A 23970-nucleotide genomic window follows, 5' to 3' on the forward strand; every position below is an offset into this window, starting at 1 on the left:
GGATGTATGGGTGGGTGGATAGGTAGAAAAATAGATAGATTTAGAAACACACACACACACACACACCCTGCTGGTTCTGTTTCTCTGGAGAACACTGACTAATACTTTTCCTTAGCATTTCACGTTGACCCTGGGTAGCTGAGACCACCTTTCCAGTCTTCCAACTGGCAGTTCATCCTTCTAATAGACGGTTTCTCTTTTGATGGAAATTCTGAGTCATCTCAAAGAACAGGGGTCATTGTAACTCTACGTGCTCTTAATGAGGTTAAGGAGAAAGTCTAACCTTTTTTCACTTTTAATAAAATAATGGATCAATCCTCAGGGTCACACTTTAAATGCTTTTTTGAGTCTGAGGCAGTGTAAGACATGGCATTTGGCGGCAGTATATCATAATCAAACTGAAAGAAACAGACATGTGGAAAAATCCCCAAATGGATCAGTTTTAAAAGGCTTTTAGATTTAGTAAACTTGGCATTTATTTGGCAAGAATTTTTACTAAAATAGACATTATTTTTTCCATTCAGCCAACTTTGTTATAAAACAATCAATCAATTTTACGTTTGCCTGTGATAATTGAGGAAAGCATGGAGGAAAGCATGATACATCATTGAGAATAACACTAAGAACATTTTTTTTAATGTTTACCATCGCCAGAGTCTGCTAATCACTTTATACATTCTCACTAAGTCCACACAGAAAGATGAAGTAAATCCTCTAAGTGTTCCCACTTTACAGATGAGGAAAATGAGGCTGAATCACTCATAGGAGGATTCACAGGTTAAAAAAAACAAACCTGTGGAGCCAGACCTTAAACTAAAGCCTCTTTGACTCTGAAGCTCCTGTTAACGCTGCATTTAATTATCTCATATGAGTCATTTGTAATCTCCCCCTTCTACTGAGTCAAAGATACTAGCAGGCAATCACAGTTGTTCTCTTTTATCACGTATTGGATCAAGCAGGGCCCTGGAGTCAAACATTTCCAGATTTGGGCTGGATTCTTAACCTCTCTGTGCTTGAGATTTCTCCTTTGTGAAAATAAAACTGTCTGCCTCCCTAGGATTATTCTAAAGGTGAAGTGAGCTGATGCCGGCGGGGCTGCTGGTGCGCGCTGGGCTCGCAGAGGGCGGCGCTCAGTGCGGACGAGTCCGGCTGCGGCTGGTGGCGTCCTGGTGGGAGCTGAGGGGTGCAGGTAAAGGGCAGGAGGGAGAAGAAGAAACCCATCCCCTCACGGGACAGCCAGGCCCTAAGCATTCATGTTGAGCTACACGTGCCAAAATGTGGCCTCACTCTACACTGTCTTCCCCTTGGGGGTGTCTCTCAGTGAAACAGATGGTTTTAGAAAGGAAGTTACGTAGAAGATGTTGGTGATGGGTTGGAAGGACCGACATGTCTGAGTTCTGACTGCTTTATATAAGGGGCCCTCGGGGGTGGTTCGTCACGGAGAACGGTTACTTCCTCAAGTGGGGTATCGGGCAGCACCCTTTTGGAATATGACTCCAACATTCTGGTTAAGATACCCGATCAAGCCTGTGAGCTCAGAGTGGACTAGTGCTAACCCTGCCACCGAGGGCTGTCTCTTTCTCCATGGAGGCATCCGGGCAGGCTGGACATCTCCCCAGCATCCGGTCATTGCCGACCGTGGAAGGAGTGCGTGCATCCCCTTGAAAGTAGTGAGACCAAGGATGGCAGACAGGCTGCTTCCCTGAAGTTTTCAACTTGGGATCGTATTAGCTTAAGAACTTCAGTTCTGGAGTCACTGACTCCTCAGAGGCTTCTGTGAAGGAGAGGATGTGTCATGGTCAGGCTAGGTTGTGAGACAGCACCAAACAGCTCCCCAAATCTCAGTATAATGTAACATGGGCTTGTTTCTGGCTCAAGCTACACATCTTCCGAAGGTCAGCAAGGGGTGGGCAGAAGCTTCTCCGCTGTGGCTGCAGTGTCTCCAACGCATAGCCTCCCGGGGTACTGTGGCGGGGAAGGGAGCACACCGAGACCTCACACCTGCCCTTCTGTTCTTAAGCCTGTAAGTGGCGCACGTGCCTTCCCCTCCAGCTCCTTGGCTAGAACGAGTGGTACCCATCTGACTGCCAGGCTGGGGAGGGTAATCTCTGTGTCCAGAAGGAGAAGACAACCAGATATGGGGTGGGGGGAGCATGAATAAAGCAGACTGTAGAGAGAGAAAGACTCCTATAAAGCTGACAGCACCTTACTTAAAAGCTTTTAGGCTCAAGAAGCAGCTTTAATGAGGATTATTTTTCCCACAGGATATTTGCTGAATTATTGGGTGGATGGGGAAACCCTGTTACCTGGATCCTTTTTGGACAGTGAAGATAAAGGAACCATTTTCCCCCATGCTTTCTCCACTAAGGAGCCATTTACTCTCTTTGCCATCTTGTTAAGGCATTATAGCCCCATTATCATAAATCTGCCGGAGAGAAAGAGTATGGGAAAGGCTTGGATCACATTTCCATGTTGAGTGTTCTGGACTTCTTTAAAAATGATCAAACCCCAGATATCATACACCTCAGACACCTCCTTTTGTAGCTTTTGAACAGGTGGGGATGGTCTTCTTCTAGGGGCGAGTTCAGGATTACTCATGACCTTGTAAAAATGGAAGTGACACTTCACCTTGAGATGTAACTTACCTGAATATGACATTGACTAAAGGATGGGTACAGTGCACCGGAAAGCGAATGACAGGAGAATATGCTCAAGGTCTTTGATAATGACCAAACTCACAGGAACCAGCTAAGTGCAGATGTTGTAAGTGGTTCCCGAGGAAGGCTTGTCGTTCTGGAAGATTTTCCATATATCAACAGGTGAAAAAATATCCACCTGCCCTAGGTGTCTGATTCAAGTTATACACCTGTGTTTAGGAGTCACTTCTAATTCCCCATCAATTAAGAAGTGTTGCCCTGGATGTGACAAGGGTCATTCTAAGGTAGTAGAGTCCTGCCTCAGAGAGACTGACATCTCCCTGGCAAGGCAGAACTACCAGCCAAAGCAACCAAAAGGCACCACACAGAGAACACTTTGGTTGGTGCCTCTGTGAGGGCTCGTTACGTGGGAGAAGGCGCTCGGCACAGGCTGTGGGTCCGTTCATGGTGATTGTTATTTTCTCGCTGGTGGTTTCTCGCTTAGTCGGTCTTTGCCTGGCTTATGCGTCTCTCAGAGTGCACTGGGAGTGACTGCTGGAAATACTAGGTGCCCGCAGGCTGGACTGCCCACCGCTTTTCCTGTATGGGGTGAACCTGAGGACAGTCAGGGCGTGTGAGCCTCTTAGCAACAGTAATGATAAAATCTGGGCAAAATATAAAGAATGACTGTTGGAAGGCACTGGAGAGTGAACATTACCATTTCTGCAGACAGAAACAGAAGGGAGAAAGGCTTTTGTCCCTCGAAGGAAGGAAGCTTCGATAGTTTATGTCGATGGTAACATGGCTTTTCACCTAACGTCTCCCAGTCCACAAGCCTGATACATCTCTTCATGTACTGAGGTCTTCCTTCATTTCCCTTTGCAGTGTTGAAATTTTCAGTGAACAGGTCTTATGCATCCTTTGTTAAATTCAGTGTTCTATGTTTTGATGCGGTAGTGAATGGAATTATTTTTTCATTTTCTTGCTGTTCGTTACCAGTATGTAGAAATGCAGTGGTTTTTATATAAGGTCAATTGAAAAGAAAGTTGTTTTGGTTTTTTTTAACAACAGTGCTGGAACAACAGGATACACATATGGGAAAAAAAAATGAGCCTTGACCCCTATCTCCACATAGACTACATACCCAGAATAAACTCTCCTCTGTCCAATAGGACTTTCTGTGATGACAGAAATGTTCTCTGTGCTGTCTGATTAGGTAGCCACTGGCCATCCATGGCCCTTGACCCCTTGAAATGTGGGTAATATGACTGAGAAACCAAAGTTTTTACTTTATTTAATTTTACTTAATTTAAATTAAAAAAATTTAAATAGCCCCCTGTGGCTAGTGGCTCCTGTGTTGGACACCATGGTTCTGGAAGAAAGCATAGGAGAGTATCTTTGTGATTTTGGGGTCGGCAGTTATTTCTTAGGATATAAAAAGCACCAACATAGGAGATAAAAGTTAATAACTTGGACTTAACTGATATTTAAAGCTTCTTCTTATCAAAAGCCATCTTTAAGAAAATGAAAATGCAAGTCACAGATCAAGAGAAAATGTTTGCAACACATAAATCTACCAAAAGACTTATATTCACAATATAGTAAAAACTTCTGCAGATCAATAACGAAAGATAAACCACCCACATTTTTAAATGGGCAGGCACTTCACAAAAGGAGGTAAACCGAGAGCCAACAAGGACATGAGAAGATGCTCAGTGTTACTAGTCATCAGAGAAAGGCACGTTAAAATCGCCCTGAGTGCCATTTCACTCTCGCTAGAATGGCTAACATAAAAAGGACCGACAACACCAAATGCTGACCAGGATGAGGAACAACTGTAATTCTTATACACCGCAGTGAGAGTATAAGAACGCACAACCACTTTGGAAAGCTCTGCAGTTTCTTATAAAGAAACATCTACTACATGACCCAGTAATTCTACGCTTAGGATTTACTCGAGAGCAATACAAGTGTGTATCTACAAAGAGTTTTTAAGAATGTTCATAGCAGCTTTGCTTACAGCAGCCCCAAACTGGAAACAACTGAAATGCCCTTTAGCAGAAGAATGAGTAAACAAATTGTAGTCTATGTGTATAACAGAATATTTCTGAGCAAGAAAATGGACAAACTAATGTTACGTGCGACAACAAGAATGAATCTCAAAAAACATTCTGGTGAGCAAAAGAATCCAGGCACAAAACACCATATATGGCATGATTCCATTTATATGAATTTCAAGAACAGGCTAGACTAATCTGCGACGGTGCAAATCAAAACAGATTGCCTCCTCCAGGAGGAAATTGACCGGCAACTCAAGAACAGGCAAAGCTAATCAATAAAAATGGAAATCAGAGCAGGGTTACCCGAAGGGGTGGACATTGAAAGGAAGGAAACTCTCCGGGAGAAAGGAAATATCTATATCTTGATTGATGGGGGGGGGGTTGCATGGATGTATACATTAATAAAAACACATTGAATTTTGTACTTGAGATCTGTGGATTTCAGTGCATAAACTTTACCCAACGATGGGATGAAGAGAAACTGAATGGAGGCAGGCTGTGTCCAGGATCACAGCTTTTCTCATGCATGTTTTTTTGTGTATCAGTCAAAGAAAGAAAAAAGGAATAAAAGGATGATCTCTTGAGTGTTTAATGTTTACCAGACTCTCAGAGTACCAAGATGACCTTTTCCCTTGCTCGCAGAGAGGGAGAATCAGACAGATTGCACTGCTATCACAGGTAGATCATGGGGAGAAAGACCAGTGGGAGCGGGGTTGGGCAGGGAAGGCATCGTCCTGTCCACGGTCTGGGCTCTCTCCTGGGGAGGGTCAGAACTCTCTTGGTCTCCTGTGTCTTTGTTCTTCAGCAAGCGGGTCAGTGGACCCAGTTCTTAATCCTGAGAAAGTGTAGCCTGGGTTATGGAAGAGCTGCTGGACACCGTGGGGTTTCTGGGTTGGGTTTCTGGTTTGGCTCTCACATCAGCTGATGCTCCAGGCAGGCAGGAAAGCTGTTACTCAGAGCTTCTTAGCCTGGAACTGGGGGATGATGTGGCCCCGCCATCCTCACCATGCTTTTCCCAAACGTGTTCCTCCTCCCTTTTTCCTAGGTGACATTTTAGCTTATTGAGTCACAGATTGCTGGCACACTCATCCCTTTCTCAAACATCTTTTAAACTTGGGTGAAGTGAGAAGTAGGGGAAGAAGATGATTTACTGAAAGATAAGACTACTTAAGTTGGCATTAAAGCCGCATTCTGTTAGTCTCTCTAAAATGACTTTTTTCTGAATTCTAACTCCATGACCTAGTGAGTGCTGTACTCCTGTGTCAGTCACTGATCTTCACATCACACTTGTTGAGTGGGCAATGAGATTTGTTAATCAGGCTTATTCCTGAAAGGAGAAACTCGGGCTTCTGAGAAGAATTCCTTGTCTCATGTCACCCAGGTAATCACAGTAGGAGATAGATCTGATATAAAAATCCCTCAGCTGCCTGAACTGCAAAGCTTCTGGGATTACTGATCCCTGAAATCCAGGTGACTCTTGATAATAATTTGGAGGTTGGTTTACATGGTCAGGTTTTTCCAGTCCCATAAATGGATTCTGTGGCCCCCGCCCTGGGAGAGCTTGGTCACAGGGCTGCATGGTGAGGGATGGGGTGGGAAGGCAGAGGTTTACGTAAGAGCTGGAATCACTGAGAGTCCACACTCACTAAACTCAGGCTCCAGAGCCTAATTTCTGTCAGGTTCTGTTCTGGACTTGAGAGGGTGCTCAGACATGATCTTTGCCCTCCAGGAGTCACTGCCTGGGTGGGAGGAACCTTTGTATAAACCTGGGAAGGACGGCGATTAAAGCAGATGGGCTCTCAGGTTGTTCAGTGTGCCCAGGCTCTTTCTTCCAGGCTCTTCTGGGACTAACTGAGAACTACGTTATTCTTTCATTCACTGATTTCCTACCCTTGAATTGCTAATTTGTCCCACAGTAAATGAAGCAAGGATTAGGAACCTTGCTTTGTCCCCTCTCCTGTCACTGATTGTTTCCATCAGTCGGGCGACCTGCGTATGCCTCTGTGAGATGGAGTAGTTCTTGCCCTTCAGGACTGTACTGGTCAGTTCTGAGACTCGGGTGAGGTACGCGGGCATGACAGAGCTTTGACAAACATGAGACCCACCCCTGCGACATAATGCTGGTAGCCTGATGCGGACCAGTGGTTCTAAACCTGAGCATGAGCAGTGATCCTTGGGGATTCTATGAAAATACAGACTACTGGTCCCTACCTCCGGAGATTCTGAGTGTCTGCACCCCAGAATTCTGCATTTTAAGAAGCACTTCAGGTAATTCTGATGCAGATGATCTGAAGGTCCCACACTGGTGTGTGATGCATGCTCTCTGGCATTCCCCAGGGGAAGGCGTCTTTTCAGGATGGTCCAAGGGCCCTCGCCTTGGGTTTATTTGTATGTGTTCAGAAGTGATGTTTCTCACTTCCGATGCTTGTCAGCACGCTCTGTGCAGGGACTTGCACTCAGTAGATGGCAAAAATCGTGATTCTGCAGGTCGCTGAGCTAAAGTGTAAGCAATCGCTTATTCTGCTTTTCTTTATAGCAATGCCGAGTCTTCCGAGAAGAGACTCAGAATGAACAGCTTTGTGTCAGACTTTGGAAGACCGTTGGAGCCCGACAAGGTGTTTTCTCGACAGGGCAATGAGGAATCTAGGTCCTTCTTTCACTGCTACATCAATGAAGTGGACCACTTGGACAAGGCCAAAGCTGGTCTCCAGACCACAGCCCTCGACAGTGACATTCAGCTCCAGGAAGCCATCAGATGCAGCAGGCAGCCAGAGGAGGAGCTGAACAGACTCATGAAATTTGACATCCCTAACTTCGTCAACACGGACCAGAACTCCTCCTTTGGGGAAGATGATCTCCTGATTTCAGAACCACCGATTGTTCTAGAAAATAAGCCAGTTGCCCAGACCTCACACAAAGACTTGGATTGAGAACGTGTTTTGTCAAGTGTCTTTCTCAAGATGCGGAGTTTGTCTTTGTATGGCAAGAAGTCTCCTTTCACAGAATAGTGTGTGTGTGTGTTTGTGTCTGAGAGAGAAATGGAGACAGAGAGACAGAAAGATGAAGAGACAGAAAGATGAAGAGACAGAAGAGAGCCCCCTCAGAAGAGAGCTAGTTATGCTGAGTTTTTATGCCTTTAAAACACATTTGGGGTTTACGGGGGAAAGAAGTATTTACACTGTCTCATTTTCCTTGTTGAAACCTTGGCCCCATACTCAGTGTCAGCGTCCTTAAACGGGGGTTGGCACGGTGCGTTGTTATCTGGCGCTGCCACCTCCACGCTCTGCCTTTAGCACGTTGCTTTGCCTCTTGGGGCTGCCATGTTTAACAGTAGGGTGAGGAGTCTGGAGTAGATGATACAGCCCAGCCCTGCTGTTTTGCGAATTTCTGACTTCATATTCAGATGAGGCTGGGATGCACCCAGAGCAGCATAACCAGGCGCTGCCTCCTGTCTCTTGTTGGAGCATCCCTCAGGTCTGTACCATCCTCTCAACCCTTAACCGAGCCCAGCTTTTGTCAGGAGCACAAGTGTGTACCGGGATGGCAGGAGACTTGTCTCTCGTGGACATGGTGGCCCACATTTCTGTTGGTTGTGCTGAAACAGCTCTTCTGAGACCCTCCGGCCACCTGTGCTCAAACCTGAGGCCAGTCCTACCTTTCTTCTCCTGGAATGAGTCTCAATCCATGGTACATCTTTATGACAGTCCTGTCCCCAGAAATGCATGGAAGGTTGTCAGTGAGGGGAGGTGCCTTCTGTGTCTGTGTCAGTGAACTCTGTCTGCTCACGCTGCCCTGCCATTGGCTACAAGAAAAGTGCTATTCGCCAGGCTGTGTACTTTGCACTTGTATAGGTGATGGTTGTGTGGCTCGTGTGTGGGCTTTGAGCTGAGATGGTGAAGGGGTTATAAATACCCCACTAACACTTATTCAAGGTGTCCTGGTGCCACGCAGAGTTGCTTCATGAAGGAATCAAACCTGCACACTGGTTTGGAAACAACTTGGTTTTGCTCAATCACGTTGCATGCGTGGCCCACTGCTGATCTCCAGGTGGCATTTTCATAATGGATTTTTTCCCCCACCCTGCCTTGCTTAAGCTGAAAAATAAATACATTTATTGCACCACAATTTTCTCTAGTTCTTTGTTTTCACACATCCAGTTTTTTAATTCCTTTAAAAATGATTCCGTGTTTATAATGCCTCCTAATTTCTATCATCTCTAGGACCCCAGTGGTCTGAGTCATGCACCAGAGTTCATGTCGGAACTGTTCCACCAAAAGAAACCCCTTTCCCATAATGTCTTTTGAGGAAAATACTGTTCTTTAAGACCCTAACACTAAACTGCAGAACGAAGCATGAAACATTTCGTGTAGTTAATACATGTTCATGCAAAAAGAAACTTGCTATTTTCATGAAAGAATGTTGATTTTAATAACTTTTACTAATGTGAATATTATTATTCATAATTTAAGTAACCAAATAAAACCATGGTTATTTATTGTTAAGATGCAAAACTATTTAAGTGGTCTCTTGTTTAGGAGTGGATTTCTTAGAAGACTGAAGGGTATTTAAAAGATGGAAAAATACCCATGATGACACCATCATTTATATTAACTAAATGTCAAGAACTGTGCAGGGTCTAAGATTTGACCCCTCTTGCAAGCTGGCAAATTAGCACATGACTCAGTTTTGTGGATGCTGCTGGAAGACAGAGACTCCCTCCCAGCTCAGAGACAAAGAGCTTCCTGCCAGCACAGCAGGCGGCCTGTGATTCATGCTCCTGTTGGCTCCTGAGTTCATTTCCTATTGCTGTTGTAACAAAGGACCACAAACTCAGTGGCTTAAACAACACACACTCGCTATCTCACCGTTCTAGAGTGTGGAAGTCCAAAGTCAGTGTCAGTGGGCTGAAACCCAGGTGTGGGCAGGGCTGCGCTCCACACAGAGGCCCTAGGGAGGGATGCGCTTTCCCGCCTCTCCCAGCTTTCAGAGCTTGCTCACCCTCCCTGGCCCAGGGCCCTGTGTCACTGTGGCCTCTGCTTCTGCTTTACATCTCTGCCTCTGACCATCCAGCCTCTCTCCCGTAAGGACCTTTGTGATTATATTTGCTTCCCCACAGTAGTCTCCCATCTCAGGATCCTTGACTTAATCACGTCTGCAGAGTCCCTTCTGCCAAGCAAGGTAACATATTCACAGGTTCTAAGGATTAGAACATTATTATTCTCCCACATTCTTCCTTTGGCCCCACAGATCCATGTCCATCCCACAGGCAAAATGCATGCACCTCATCCCAGCACCCTCCAGAGTCTCAATTACTACACCATCAACTCAAAGTCCAATATGTAGTCTAAGTTTTATCAGCTCAAAAGCCTAAATATTGTCATCCTGATCCTCTAAGTCAGGCATGCGTGTCCCTGGGTGTGATACTTCTCTGCTCAAAACCCTGCAGTGGCTTCTCATTTCTCTCAGTGAAGAAGCAGGAGTCCTTACAATGACCTCAAAGCTTTCCTCCCCCACCTCCAGCTGATCTCGTCTCCTGTTTTCTCCCTGACTCACTCTGCTCCAGCCACACTGGTCTCCCTGCGGTCCCTTTGCAACATCAGATGTGCGTCCACAGGACTGTTGCCCTGGCTGGTCTCTGTCCAATTCATACACTACAGAACATGACCTTGTTTGGAAATAGGGTTGTTGCAGATGTAACTGGTTAAGATGAGGTCATTAGGGTGGGCTCCAATCCAGTCCGATGTGTGTCCTTATAAAAAGGGGAAATGTGGACACAGAGACACACATAGACAGGAGATGATGTGAAGGGATGTGGAGAGAAGATGCCATCCACAAGCCAAGGAGAGAGGCCTGGACCAGCCTCTCCCTCGCAGCCCACAGAAGGAACCAACCCTGCTGAAACCTTGCCTGCTGACTCCCAGCCTCCAGAACTGGTTTGCTTCACCCAGTTTGTGGTGCTTTGGTAGACGAAGCCCTAGCAACTAGCACCCCTTCTCCGTGTCCTCAGTGAAGCCAGCTCTGGCCATCTCATTTTAAACTGGAAGCTGCCTTCCCCTTATCTCTGCCCTAGAACGCCCCCTCCCGATCATACTCTTTCTGTCACCGTGCATTTCACGTGACCGTTACGACTAGTTTATGTTCTGCTCCTCCTACCAGAATGTAAGTCCTGCAGGACACGGACCCTTATTTGTTCACTGATGGGCGTCAGGTGGCTTGGCCAGTACCTGGGACTCAGCAGTCCATAAGAACAGGCTGGATGGAGGGAGGGACCGTAACTTACATTCACAGGTGAGTGAACTAGGGTTCTGGTAGACTGAGTTTCACCCAGGCAGACCAACTCGGGTTTCGAGTCCATAGGAGCCTGGGGGAGGCTTGAATGACTCCCTTTCTGTTGGTTAGTATTTCCCAGGTGTCTCTTTTTTCTGTCTCTAACTTTTGATCTCTTTCTGTTATTCTTTCAAACTTTCTATCTCTTTTAAGTTTTAATTTTGCTTGGTTTCAGGTAAACAAATGAAATCTGTCAATCTTTGAGCTCATTATTTATTTCATTTAAATATATTGTGATTAGTGATGATGTTTTACTTCTGGCATCTTATTATTTGTGATTCCTGATTGCTTTCTCTGCTTCTCTCCTGCCTGTTTAATGCCTTGCAGTCCTGGTTCCGAGCGTGGCGTCTAGAGGGAGCCTATCTGGGCTTGGTTCCCTCCCCTGCTAACCGTGCGGTCTTTACCGGGAGACCTAATCTCTTTGAGACTCACGTTCCTCATATACAAAGAGGGACACTGTCCACCTCAGAGTTTGTGAGCATTAAGTGATAAAACAGCTAAAGAACTTAGAATAGTGACTGGCCTATTCTGCATGCTTCACTTTGACTTCCGTATTTTTAGTCTCTTTTTAAACAATTATTTTAGAGATTACTCTTGAATTTTAATGAACCATACTAGATATTTAAGGTTAAAATGTTGTTTAACCCACCCATTGAATTTCATATGCCGAATGTTATGTATTTTATTTCCGTAAGTTCTGTTTAGTTCTTTAAAAAATTGATCTGTTTTCTTTTTCACGATGTCCTGAGTTTTTTCATTATGTTTTCTCTAATTTATTTTTTTAATGATTCAGTCATACTTATTTTATGCTCTCTCTTAGATTGTTTCATAATTTTAGGCTCTGGAATATTAATCATCCTGGGTTTTAGGGTTAACCATTTCTTCCCCGAGGCCAATCATTTCTTTCTGCTTTTAGTTGTCTATGTGTGAGCTTCTCTTCAGCAAGTACAATTTTTTTCATATGACTGTCCCTTATATCCTGGATTTAAAGTCTCCCTGGAGAATGGTTTTCTGTTGCATATCCTAAGGCCCCAAGTGATCTGATCAACCTGGAATTGTTGCATTTTTTTGTTTGGGAATTCCTGAATCATAAGTGGAGCATCAACTTGGATTCCGCATTCATATGAAGCAGGGGCTTGGAGTTTAGATTTTTTAGGAGAGACTTTGTTCTTCCCTGAAGAACCAGCTTCTTCACCCCTTCCCTGTGCGTGTGTGTGGAGACCTTCGAGTCTCCCTTTCAGTCAAGAGGCAAGTCTTCCAACAGACTTTATGTGTGGGGTTTCTGTAGGGGAAGACTCTGCTACACCTGGTATGAAGCCTTTCTTTCTAAATGGACCTCACAGCCCTATTCATGTGCAGATTAAAGCCCCTCCCCTCCAGGGTGCTGTGGCATCAGCTCACAGGATTGCCATTCTGGTTCTAAGTTTCTTTATATGGTAGCCTGGGAACATCTCTCTCCATAGCTAGTTCTATGCTATTTTTGTTGTTGTATTTTATCCAGCATTACTGAAAGTTTTACTTAAAATGGATCCTATTTAGCTCTGTTCACCTGTTTCCAGAACTGAAAGCTTCACTTCTAGAGTATCTTGTTTGATGTTTCTTAAAAATACATCCCAGTGTCTTTCTCTGGTGAGAATTTTTATCCTGTTATCTTTGGTCCCAGCATTGTCTTTATTTTCTTGAATACATTAATGTAATTAGTTTATTGTCTTTGTTGTTAACTCTAACACCCACATCACCTGTGGGTTTGCATCTATTGTCTAATGTTTGGGAGAATGTCATATCCTTAGAGACAGCAATGGTATGTTTGGCTGCCTGAGCAGCAGTATCTTAACTCACTCCTGCAATATTTCCAGTGGCTCCCTCTGCCCTCCTCCAGCCCTCCACCGGAGGAACCACAGTTATGCCCTTTGAAAGCCAGTCGTTTCTCAGGAAGTTTTGTGTGAAATATAATCATGTCCTTCTTATGGGGACGTTCAGTCCAGGGATCTGACAGCAGGGGAAAATGTTTAGTCTGCTTTTTGTAGAGCCTAAACTGTTCCATACTTATTAGGAGCAAATACAGTGACGAAATTGTTTTGGCGCCTAACAAATTAGCAGCATGACCGTGTGGTTAGGGAAATCAGCTTTCCCGTCACACTCAGGCGTTGTGTTGTTGTGACACTCACCTTGGCTAATGTTTTCTCCTGTGAGCAACGTCAGGTTCAGACACTGTGAATAGCTTTTTGTTTTCCTTCCTTAGTCTTTCCACATTCATTATGTCTGGTGAGATTATATGAGTCCTGTTTATCTGCAGCCCAGCACTAATTTTTTTAAAAGGATCACGTGTTTGAAAGGCTAGTGGACAATTTGTTGGAAGATACTCTTAGAATCTAGAAATACTCTTAGATTTTTCTCCTGAAGTCGAATCTTGGTTAGTGGTGAATGAAAATTCTCGTGAAAACTTTAAATTCAGTGATATAAAAATTTAAACATAATTAAGTATTAGTTGATTTCATTAAATACTATAGCAGTTATTTACCGTTAAGCCTGTTTCTGTGGCAATTTTGCAGTGACTCCCTTTTTTTTTTTTTTTTTGATTCCCTCTTTATTAGAGTCCTAGAGAGGCCCCTGTCATCATTGTCAATGTCATCATGGAATGGATTCCTCTAGAAGATTCTAGAAAAATTAAGAGATGGCTAGGGGATGTGTGTATGTGAGTGTGTGCATATACACTGAGAACAATGACCAGACATTAGATGCAGAATATATGTTCCATTTAGAGAAGAATGTGGCCATGAAATCTTGATGTGGTGAACAAAGAAAGTGGTGGGAATGGGATGGTCAATGGAAAGGAGGAGGAAGTGAGCAAAGTCAGGGGCATAGATCCTCGATTAGAAGATCAGCACGTTGGTGTGAATGAGGGGAGTGTGGTGGGCAGAATAATGTCCCTTCCTCCCCCTCAGGATAGCCTTCTGTGAAATGCTACTGTACATGGCAAAAGGGGCGGCAGATATTTTAGGACAAAAAAATCTGAGGATTTCTATCTTCTAAATTGTCCATTAGCCTTTTAAACACATGATTCATTGTTAAAGATTAGTGCTGGGTTACAAATAACAGGATTCATACAGTCTCACCAGACGTACTGAGTGTGGAGAGGCTAAGGAAGAAAAACAAAAATTATTCATAAGTGTCTTGAACCTTAAATTGCTCATGAGAGGAAACGATACCCAAGGTGAGTGTCACAGCTACATAATGCCTGAGTGGGATGGGAAAAGAGGATCCTGAGATGAGGCGATGGGGCAAGTGGCCTGGATTGTCCAGGTGGGCCCAATCTAATCACAGGGGTCCTTAAAAGCAGAGAACACATCCCAGCTGAGTTTAGAGTCAGAGGGAGGTGTAGCCATTCAGAAAGGTTGCTGGCCAGGAAGATGGAGGAAGTTGTGGGGCAGAAGCTAAGGAAGGTGGGTGGCCTCTGGGAACAGGAAGAAAACAAGGAAACATTCTCTTCTAGAGACTCCAGAAAGAATACACTCTGCTGGTATCTTGAATTTAGCCCCATGAGAACTGCGTTGGATCTCTGACCTCCAGAGCCATAAGGTGATAAACCCGTGCTGGTTTAAGCCATTAAATTTATGGAAATTGGTTACAGTAGTCATAGAAAACTAACATAGGGAGGGGTTGTGTACGGGATTAAAGGTCTGGGATGGGGTGTGGAGAGGGTTCTGACACTTACACCTAAGGAACAACCGGATGAAGTGGGAAGGTGGTGACCTCAAGCCGAGTTTTGGGAAGAACTACCTGGCAGGGCTGTTGAGAAGACTATTCGGAGTGAGGAGAACGTTGGAGTAGAGGAATCAACTAAACCTCTACCAGAAACATGAGGAGTGAAATGTAACAGGGCTTCAGTGGTAGTGGATGTAGGAATGGAAATAGGCAGATAGAGATAAGCATTATTTTGAAGAAATTAGCTACAGGCTTGATGACTCCACGTTGGGGAGAGTTAGTCACTGTGTGGACTGAATGTTTGCGTCCCTTCGAAATTCACGTTGAAACCCTATCTCCCAGTGTGACGGTATTAGGAGGTGGGGCCTTTGGGAGGTGATTAGGATAAAATGAGGTCATAAGGGTAGAGCCCTCATGAATGGGATTAGTGCCCTTATAAGGGGCCCAAGAGAGCTTGCTTCTCTCTGCTTCCGCCCCATGAAGATAGAGGGAAGACAGCCATCTTCAACCAGGAAGCGAATCCTCTCCCAGATACCTTGATCTTGAATGTCTCAGCCTCCAAACTTGAGGAATATGCTGGTTGTCTAAGCCACCCAACCCATGGTAGTTTGCTACAGCATCCCAGACTGATGAAGACAGTGGAGAACTCTTCAGAGTTTGGAATTGATTGACAGGAGAATGCTGAAACCCAGGGAAGCGAGCAGCTGGATTCAGGGAGAAAAGTAAGGAGCTGGATTCAAACACGTTGACTTTTTATGAGAACAGTGGTAATTCTGGCAGGAATTGGTTAATAGGTCTGGCACTCAGGAGTGAAGAAAGGTAGAGATGCAGATCCAGCATGATCCTGTTCTCCTGCTGGTGTGGTAGCTGTGCCATGAGTGTGAGCATAGATGTGATCTCCGGGGACTGGAGGGAGGACGGGGCTGTATGTAGGTGGTGGTCAAAGGACAACAGAAGGTGATGCATTTCCTAAGCCCCTGCCACGTGTGAGGAATGAGGCTGCCGTGAAGGCTCTGGCCTCAAGCTGGGTGGGTGAACACTTGCCTGCTCTCATTAGGGCTCTTTGCACGTGGCCATGATAATGAGCAAGACCTGGGCTTGCAACTATCTTTGATTACTGACACTGCCTGCCTGGAGCTGGTGGGAGAAAAAAGGTGCTTCTTTCCACTCAGGGTTCTCCAATAGGCTCAGTTTAACACTTTTATAAACATTCTTTCTCTCACAACTTCACTTCTGCCTACTTCACACATCCTTCCCCCAAATCCCTTCCAGACCTTTCTCCAAGGACTTACACAGACTATTTGCAATTCTATTATCCGCCCTTTGCATCAGGACGGGACTTTCTCACTGTAATAGCAATACCTTGAGGTGGGGACCATTGGCAGGTGACCAGGAGGCATTTAAATGCAGGGCAGGTTTACAGAGACCGGCCCCACTGGGTCACTCCTGCTGTGTTCTTGCCTCTTCACTTCTGTGCTCCAAGGATGCATATCCAGTACAATTACCCCCTCCCTCCCCCCTTTTTTTGGCCTGGTTCTCCAGTCTAGTCTCATTGCTGAATTTACTAACAACTCGTTTTATTCTACGAATGAAATTTGATGCCTCTTCCCCTCCTCCTGTAGATTTCCCCTCTGATTAATACTGCCCTTCAAACTTAAATTTCTTACCACAATCCTATAACGTAGGTATCAGTGGGAAAGAATGTTTCCTCCTATTTGCTCTATTTAGGTGGTTGTGATTGAAGCTGTTGGCAAACCTGGAGAGAAAAATGGACCTACTGTGGTTTGGAGGGGAGGAAATAAGTTAATTACGGCTGGGACATAATCCTTTACCAAGCTGGGCAGGTGCTGAGAAGGAATACACGTGCTTTCCATTAAAGACTCATAGAAACCAAAAGGGAAGGCTATAATTAATGGGTTCAAATGTTTAAAATAGAATTATCAGTAACCTGGATTAGAACTCTCAAACTTCATTCTTCCCACCATTCATCACTAAGAAGCTCTTCAAAACAGGGTGGCCATTGAACAGCTGCATAACTACAGTGTCTAAGATGACCTGTTACATGATGCGCCTGCAGAGTTTAGACCTACCTAATTAGAGCCCTGAGTAGGTGTGGGCGGGAAGGAGGAATGTTTCCGTCTTTTTTGGCATTCAGTCACAAGTTTAGGATTCTTGCAGTATGGAATGGGACCCTAATACTAAAGCCTGGATTTCTGTGGGCTGATGGGTAGACAGATACTAGTTATAGAACACGGTGGGCTCACACGTAACAGATCCGATCAGAAACCTCTGCACAAAAGCAGTGGTGTGAGCAGCAACCATGGATCTTAATATGGTTCCTAAAGGGAAGTCCTGTGGATGCAGGTGTCTTAATGCCACAGTGAGGGGGATGGCACCGGTAGAAGTTCTGGTTTTAGAAGAAGAAATTTCTGGAGTTGAAATCTTCATGGAAGATTTCCTTCTCAAGACAGACAGCCTAAACGTGTCTACCTTCTGTGTTCTCATCGCAGACCCGTGGTGCAGTAACTAAGGAAGAGGGCTTGGTCCCCAAGGGTTTTAATTGTAGCTGATACTTCTGATAGTACTTATGGATCTTCAATCTGTAGATAAAACTGAGTCTGCCACGTATACAGCTTATGTACAGAATATGGACTCCTCATTAAAACAGGATGTGCCTTCTCTGTAAGTGATGCTCTATTGGATGTCTGTACTACCTGTGTTTCAGAATCAGTCATGTTTGTGCTTGGAATGAATGGCCCAGAGAGAGTCAAAAGGGCAAAGGGTGGGAGGGTATAGCTATAAATCAACAGGCTTGCAGATAAAAAATATACAAAGCACACTCGTAATAACCAAAATAGTTTATATTATAACTTATAAAATTCTTTCACATAAAAAATGGCAAACTATAATTAATGCTTTCTACCCTCTTAGGAAAAGGACATTAAAAAAATGAACGTTAAGACATTAATTGCATTCCTGTATTTAATCTCCACATTTCACATTTGCTACCTGTAATTCCACCAGTATCCACTTCATCTGTCCTCTATAAAGTATTTCACTCTGTAAAGATTATTCTAGAATTGCACTTGCTGGCATGTGGTTATCGAGTACTTGGAATGTGGCTGGTCCAAACTGAGATGTGCTGTAGAACTTACCAGATTTTGGAGACTTAGTATGAAAAAAAAATAAAAACCCAAGTTTTGTATTATTTTAGATATATCACATAAATTACCAAAGTTAATTTCATTTGTTTCTTATCTTTTTAAAAATGGCTATGAGAAAATTTACAATTCCCTGTGGCTCACACTGTACTTCTATAGGACAGCACCAGGCTAGAACATTTAAAAACAAAGTAGCTAGAACTTGAACTTATCAGTATCTCATATGCCCACTCTCTGCTTTTGGAAATGGAATTGTAAAATAAAGTAGCTATCTGGCTTTTATGTATGCTTTTAATTTTTTTTTCCTAATGAGCATACATTACTTTTTAAATGGAGGAAGTAAAAATGTCATATTTTGTCTATATTCTTAGTTACAAAAAAAAGGGGGCTGGAATTTAAGACATGTAGCATAAAAGATTAAAAACAATGAATAAATCAAATTCTCCTATTACTTGGGAAATATACTTTGCACCTTACATCAGGTGCAAAATGAGGCACCTCCAGTAGGAGTGGAATCTGGGAGAACAAGAATTCGCTGTCTACTTGTACAGAAGTTACAATTCTCCTCACAGTAAAATCACGGAAGCGCCACCACTCAGGTGACTGTGACTTTCCAAGCCACGGTGCTCACATTCCTCCTGTGTTTTATGAGAAAGGGGAGCTGTTTTTCAGGCACTGAGAATTAAGAATACACACTTAAGTCAATGATGGCAAAGTATGTGCAATTTCGGCTTTCCATATCTAGGATGTAAATGAGACCTTTTACAATAAATCTTACTAGTTCTAATCTTCTGATATAAAGGGACTTGTCCACAAATTATTTAAAATGTGACCAGTTCATGATTTTTCAGTGACATAGACCATTTGTGCTGCTCTTTTTTTCTAATTGGTTAAGGGTAATTTATTTTGAAATGTTGCTTTTGTGTTGTTTGCATTCTGGCAAGATACTGGAACACTTTTTTTTTTTAAAGCCTCCTTCTGACAGGGACCCCATCCACTGTACATCTTCAGGCCTTTCTGTGAGGTCCCGTGAAACGCGAGTGTCTAGCAATGCTCTCGTGTGTTCACTTCATCTGCTAAAGCAACTGGCACGACCACTCCCTGCCGCTGCAGCTCTCGGAGAACATCTAGTATTGAGTCTAATTCTGTGCGAAACTTGTCCAGCTCACGATTCTTCAGCTGTGCAAGTCTTTTCCATTTCTCGATTTCTTTGTTTTGCTCAGTTTCTACTACTTGGTGTGTCTGCTGTATTATCTGCAAATTAAAAAAAAGCCATGTTATTGTTAAGTTTGTAGTGGGGGTGAAGACCATCTAACAACCTCGAAGAGCTCAAGTGGGGCAGTGGTAAACTGGTGACCTAAATATCGCGGAGGGAGGGGAGCTTTACCTAACAGCCTCCGCTGCGTCAATAAACAGGCTTGCAAGTGAAGAGAGTAAGTGGGAAATTTAACTTCCTAATTCCGACAGGGAGTTAAAAAGAGAAAAAGACTTTAACGTCCTTAAGTAGGGGAAAAGGGTACCATTTAAAGCATCACATTTCTAATACCTTGGAATGAATCCAAACATCCCCAAAATGAGCTTGAGATACAATCAAGACAGTTTTAATGCAATCCCTGTCATTAATGAACCACACACTGTAGCAGTAGGAATTAAGAGAAAAGCACACACATCTATCCTGTGCCAGGCTTGGTTTTAAGCATTTTACATATGTTAACTCACTTAATCCTATCAACACACTAGGAGATAAGAGTCTACATATTGCCCCCTCCCCATTTAACAGGTAGGGAAACAGAGGCACAGATGTGTAAAAAAGATTCACCAGGAACCTGCTGGGCAGAGTGAGAATTTACACCCAGGCAGGCTGGCCCCAGAGCCCCTGCTCTTAAACTACCAAATCAGATCGCCTTGCTTATGTGAATCAGTTTTTCAAGATTGTTTTTGATGCTACCATAAATGGGATTGTTCTTCAGACAATCTGTTGTTAGTATACAGAAACATTACTGATCTTTGTACACTGATTTTGATATCCTGCAACTTTGATAATTTGTTGGCTAACCAGCAGTTTTTTGGTGGAGTTTTTAGGGTTTTCTGTATATAAAATCATGTCACTCACAAATGGAAACAATTTTACTCCCTTCTAATTCTGATGCCTTTGTTTCTTTTTCTTGTCTGACTGCTCTGGCTAAGACTTCCTGTACTATGTTGAATAGGAGAGAGGAGTGAGCACCTTTATCTTGTTCCTGATCTTAGTGGAAAAGCTTCCAACCTCTCACTGTTGAATGTGATGTTAGCTGTAGTCTTGCTATTTATGACCTTTATTATGTTGATGTACATTCTTTTTATACCCAATTTGTTGAGAAGTTTTTTTCTTTGTCATGAATGGGTGCTGAATTTTGTCAAATGCTCTTTCTACATCTATTGAGAGGATCATGATTTTCATTTTTCATTCAATTAATTTACTGATCTGCATATGCTGAACCATCTTTACATCCCAGGGATGAACTCCACTTGATAATGGTGTATGGTCAATGGTGTATAATGCGCTGTTGAATTTGGTTTGCTAATAATTTGTAATTTTTTTTGGAGAATTTTTGCATCTGTATTCATCAGGGAAATCAGCCTGTAGTTTTCTCTTCTTGTCGTGTCCTTAACTGGCTTTGTTATCTGGATAATGCTGGTCTTGTAAAATGAATTCGAGAGTGTTCCCTCGTCTTCTACCTTTTGGAAATGTTTGAGAAGGACTGGCATTAATTCTTTAAAAATTTGGAATTCACCGGTGAAGACATCTGTACTGCAATTTTCTTTCTTGGGAGATTTTTGATTACTAACTAAATCTCCTTTCTAGCATAGTCTTTTCAAGATTTTCTATTTCTTAATGACCCAGTCTTAGTAGGCTGTGTGTTTCTAGCATTTCCTCTAAGTTGTTTGGTTGTTGGCGCTTAGTTGTTCATAGTAGTCTCCTCTGACCATTGTCCTTCTGTGGTATCAGCTGTAATGTCTCTGCTTTCATTCATAATTTTGAGTCCTCACTTTTTTTCTTGGTTAGTCTAGCTAAAGGTTTGTGAATTTTGCTTATCCTTTTTAAAGAATCAACTCTTTGTTTTGTTAATCTTTTCTATTTCCCTGTTCTCTATTTCATTTACTTCTGCTCTAATCTTTATTTCCTTCCTTCTGTTAACTTTGGGCTTAGTTTGTTCTTTTTTTTTAGTTCCTTGAGGTATAAAGCTAGGTTTTTTTTTTATTTGATATCTTTCTTTTTCTTGATATATGCATTTATCACTATAACCTTCCCTCTCAAATGTTTTTGCTGCATTCCGTTAGTTTTGGTATGCTGTGTTTCAAGTTTCATTTATGTCAAGATATTTCTTAATTTTCCTTTCAATTTCTTCTTTGGTCCATTGGTTATTTAGGAGTATGCAGTTTAATTTCCATGCATTTGTCAAATTTCCAGTTTTCCTCCTGTTGATTTCTAGTTTCGTATCATCGTGGTCAGAAAAGATACTCGCTATGATTTCAATCTTAAGTTTGCTAAGACTTGTTTGGAGGCATTAACACAGGCTCCACCCTAGAAAATGTTCCTCGTATGCTTGATAAAAATGCATATTTTGCTGTTGTTAGGGGGAAGGTATTGTATGTATCTCTTAGATGCATTTTTCTCTAGTATCATTTGAATTCTGCTGCTTCCTATTGATTCTCTAGATGAAATATCCACTGTTGAGAGCGGGGTATTAAAGTCCCCAATTATTACTGTATTACTATTTATTTCTCCTTTTAGTTCTGTTAGCATTTGTTTTATATATTTAGGTGCTCTGATGTTGGCTGCATAAATATTTATGTGTTATATCTTACTGAAGGATAGAGTCCTTTATCACTATATAATTACCTTGTCTTTATTGACGATTTTTTGCTTAAAATCTGTTTTGTCTGATGTACCTGTAGTTACTCCTGCTTTCTTTTGGTTACCATTTGCTTGAAGTATCTTTTTCCATCCCATTCACTCTCAGTCTATGTGTGTTTTTAAAGCTAAAGTGAGCCTCTTTTTGGTAGCTTATTGTTTGGATCCTGTTTTTTATCTCCTCAGCAATTCATTATTTTGAATGGAGAATTTAAACTGTTTATATTTAAGGTAATTATTGATAGATAAGAACTTAATATTGCCATTTTGTTATTTTCTGTTTTGTAGATCCTTGCTTCTTACATTTCTAGGGTTCTTTTGATGACTTTTTATAGTGGTTACCATGAGGCTTACATAAAATGTGATACATTTATAACATCCTATTTTAAGATGATAAAAGCTTCAATAGCATACCTAAACTTGACACTTTTGCTTCTTTCCACCTCAATTTTAAGTTACTGATATTACAATTTATGTATTTTTAATATTATGTGTCCAATAACAAATATAATTATGATTTTTAATGTTTGCTTTTTAAATTTTAAACTAAGTTTTAAATGAATTATGCACCACCATACAAGATTATAGAATCTGACTTTGATCATATATTTACCAATACCAATGAGTTTTACATCTACATTCATATTTTTTTTAACATTTTTTATTGATTTATAATCATTTTACAGTGTTGCGTCAAATTCCAGTGTTCAGCACAATTTTTCAGTCATTCATGGACATATACACATTGTCACATTTTTTTCTCTGTGATTTATCATAACATTTTGTGTATATTTCCCTGTGCTATACAGTGTAATCTTGTTTATCTATTCTACAATTTTGAAATCCCAGTCTATCCCTTCCCACCCTCTACCCCCCCTGGTAACCACAAGTCTGTATTCTCTGTCCATGAGTCTATTTCTGTCCTGTATTTATGCTTTGTTTTTGTTTGTTTGTTTGTTTTTGTTTTTTAGATTCCACATATGAGCGATCTCATATGGTATTTTTCTTTCTCTTTCTGGCTTACTTCACTTAGGATGACATTCTCTAGGAGCATCCATGTTGCTGTAAATGGCATTATGTTGTCGGTTTTTATGGCTGAATAGTATTCCATTGTATAAATATACCACTTCTTCTTTATCCAGTCACCTTTGATGGACATTTAGGCTGTTTCCATGTTTTGGCTATTGTAAATAGTGCTGCAATGAACACTGGGGTGCAGGTGTCATCCTGAAGTAGATTTCCTTCTGGGTACAAGCCCAGGAGTGGGATTCCTGGGTCATATGGTAAGTCTATTCCTAGTCTTTTGAGGAATATCCACACTGTTTCCCATAGTGGCTGCACCAAACTGCATTCCCACCAGCAGTGTAGGAGGGTTCCCCTTTCTCCACAGCCTCTCCAGCATTTGTCATTTTTGGATTTTTGAATGACGGCCATTCTGACTGGTGTGAGGTGATACCTCATTGTAGTTTTGATTTGCATTTCTCTGAATAATTAGTGATATTGAGCATTTCTTCATGTGCTTTTTGATCATTTGTATGTCTTCCTTGGAGAATTGCTTGTTTAGGTCTTCTGCCCATTTTTGGATTGGGTTGTTTATTTTTTTCTTATTGAGTCGTATGAGCTGCTTATATATTTTGGAGATCAAGCCTTTGTCGGTTTCACTTGCAAAAATTTTCTCCCATTCCGTAGGTTTTCTTCTTGTTTTATTTCTGGTTTCCTTTGCTCTGCAGAAGCTTGTAAGTTTCATTAGGTCCCATTTGTTTATTCTTGCTTTTATTTCTTCTAGGAGAAAATTTTTGAAATGTATGTCAGATAATGTTTTGCCTATGTTTTCCTCTAGGAGGTTTATTGTATCTTGTCTTATGTTTAAGTCTTTAATCCATTTTGAGTTGATTTTTGTATATGGTGTAAGGGTGTGTTCTAGCTTCATTGTTTTACATGCTGCTGTCCAGTTTTCCCAACACCATTTGCTGAAGAGACTGTCTTTATTCCATTGTATATTCTTGCCTCCTTTGTCAAAGATGAGCTGACCAAAAGTTTGTGGGTTCATTTCTGGGCTCTCTATACTGTTCCATTGGTCTATATGTCTGTTTTGGTACTAATACCATGCTGTCTTGATGACTGTAGCTCTATAGTATTGTCGGAAGTCTGGGAGAGTTATTCCTCCAGCCTCTTTCTTTCTCTTC

At 42.3% G+C, this 23970-nt stretch overlaps 2 protein-coding genes across 11 annotated transcripts in view; one reads left to right on the forward strand and one right to left on the reverse strand.

Annotated features, from left to right (window-relative positions):
- The window catches only part of MRAP2 (melanocortin 2 receptor accessory protein 2), a 43118-nt gene extending 34297 nt beyond the window's left edge, over window positions 1–8821 (forward strand). For all 7 annotated transcript variants that reach the window (XM_015235973.3, XM_072965555.1, XM_072965561.1 and 4 more), the window contains one exon: window positions 7233–8821. In XM_015235973.3, coding sequence (XP_015091459.1) covers window positions 7233–7626 — 394 coding nt within the window. In that variant the 3' untranslated portion in view covers window positions 7627–8821. The remainder of the gene's footprint in view (window positions 1–7232) is intronic.
- An 8747-nt stretch (window positions 8822–17568) lies between these two features.
- Window positions 17569–23970, reverse strand: part of CEP162 (centrosomal protein 162) — a 77041-nt gene continuing 70639 nt past the window's right edge. For all 4 annotated transcript variants that reach the window (XM_006200324.4, XM_072965564.1, XM_072965562.1 and 1 more), the window contains one exon: window positions 17569–19143. In XM_006200324.4, coding sequence (XP_006200386.1) covers window positions 18934–19143 — 210 coding nt within the window. In that variant the 3' untranslated portion in view covers window positions 17569–18933. The remainder of the gene's footprint in view (window positions 19144–23970) is intronic.

Source organism: Vicugna pacos, chromosome 8 (assembly GCF_048564905.1).
Source record: "Vicugna pacos chromosome 8, VicPac4, whole genome shotgun sequence".
In the NCBI taxonomy this organism is placed as follows: Eukaryota; Metazoa; Chordata; class Mammalia; order Artiodactyla; family Camelidae; genus Vicugna; species Vicugna pacos.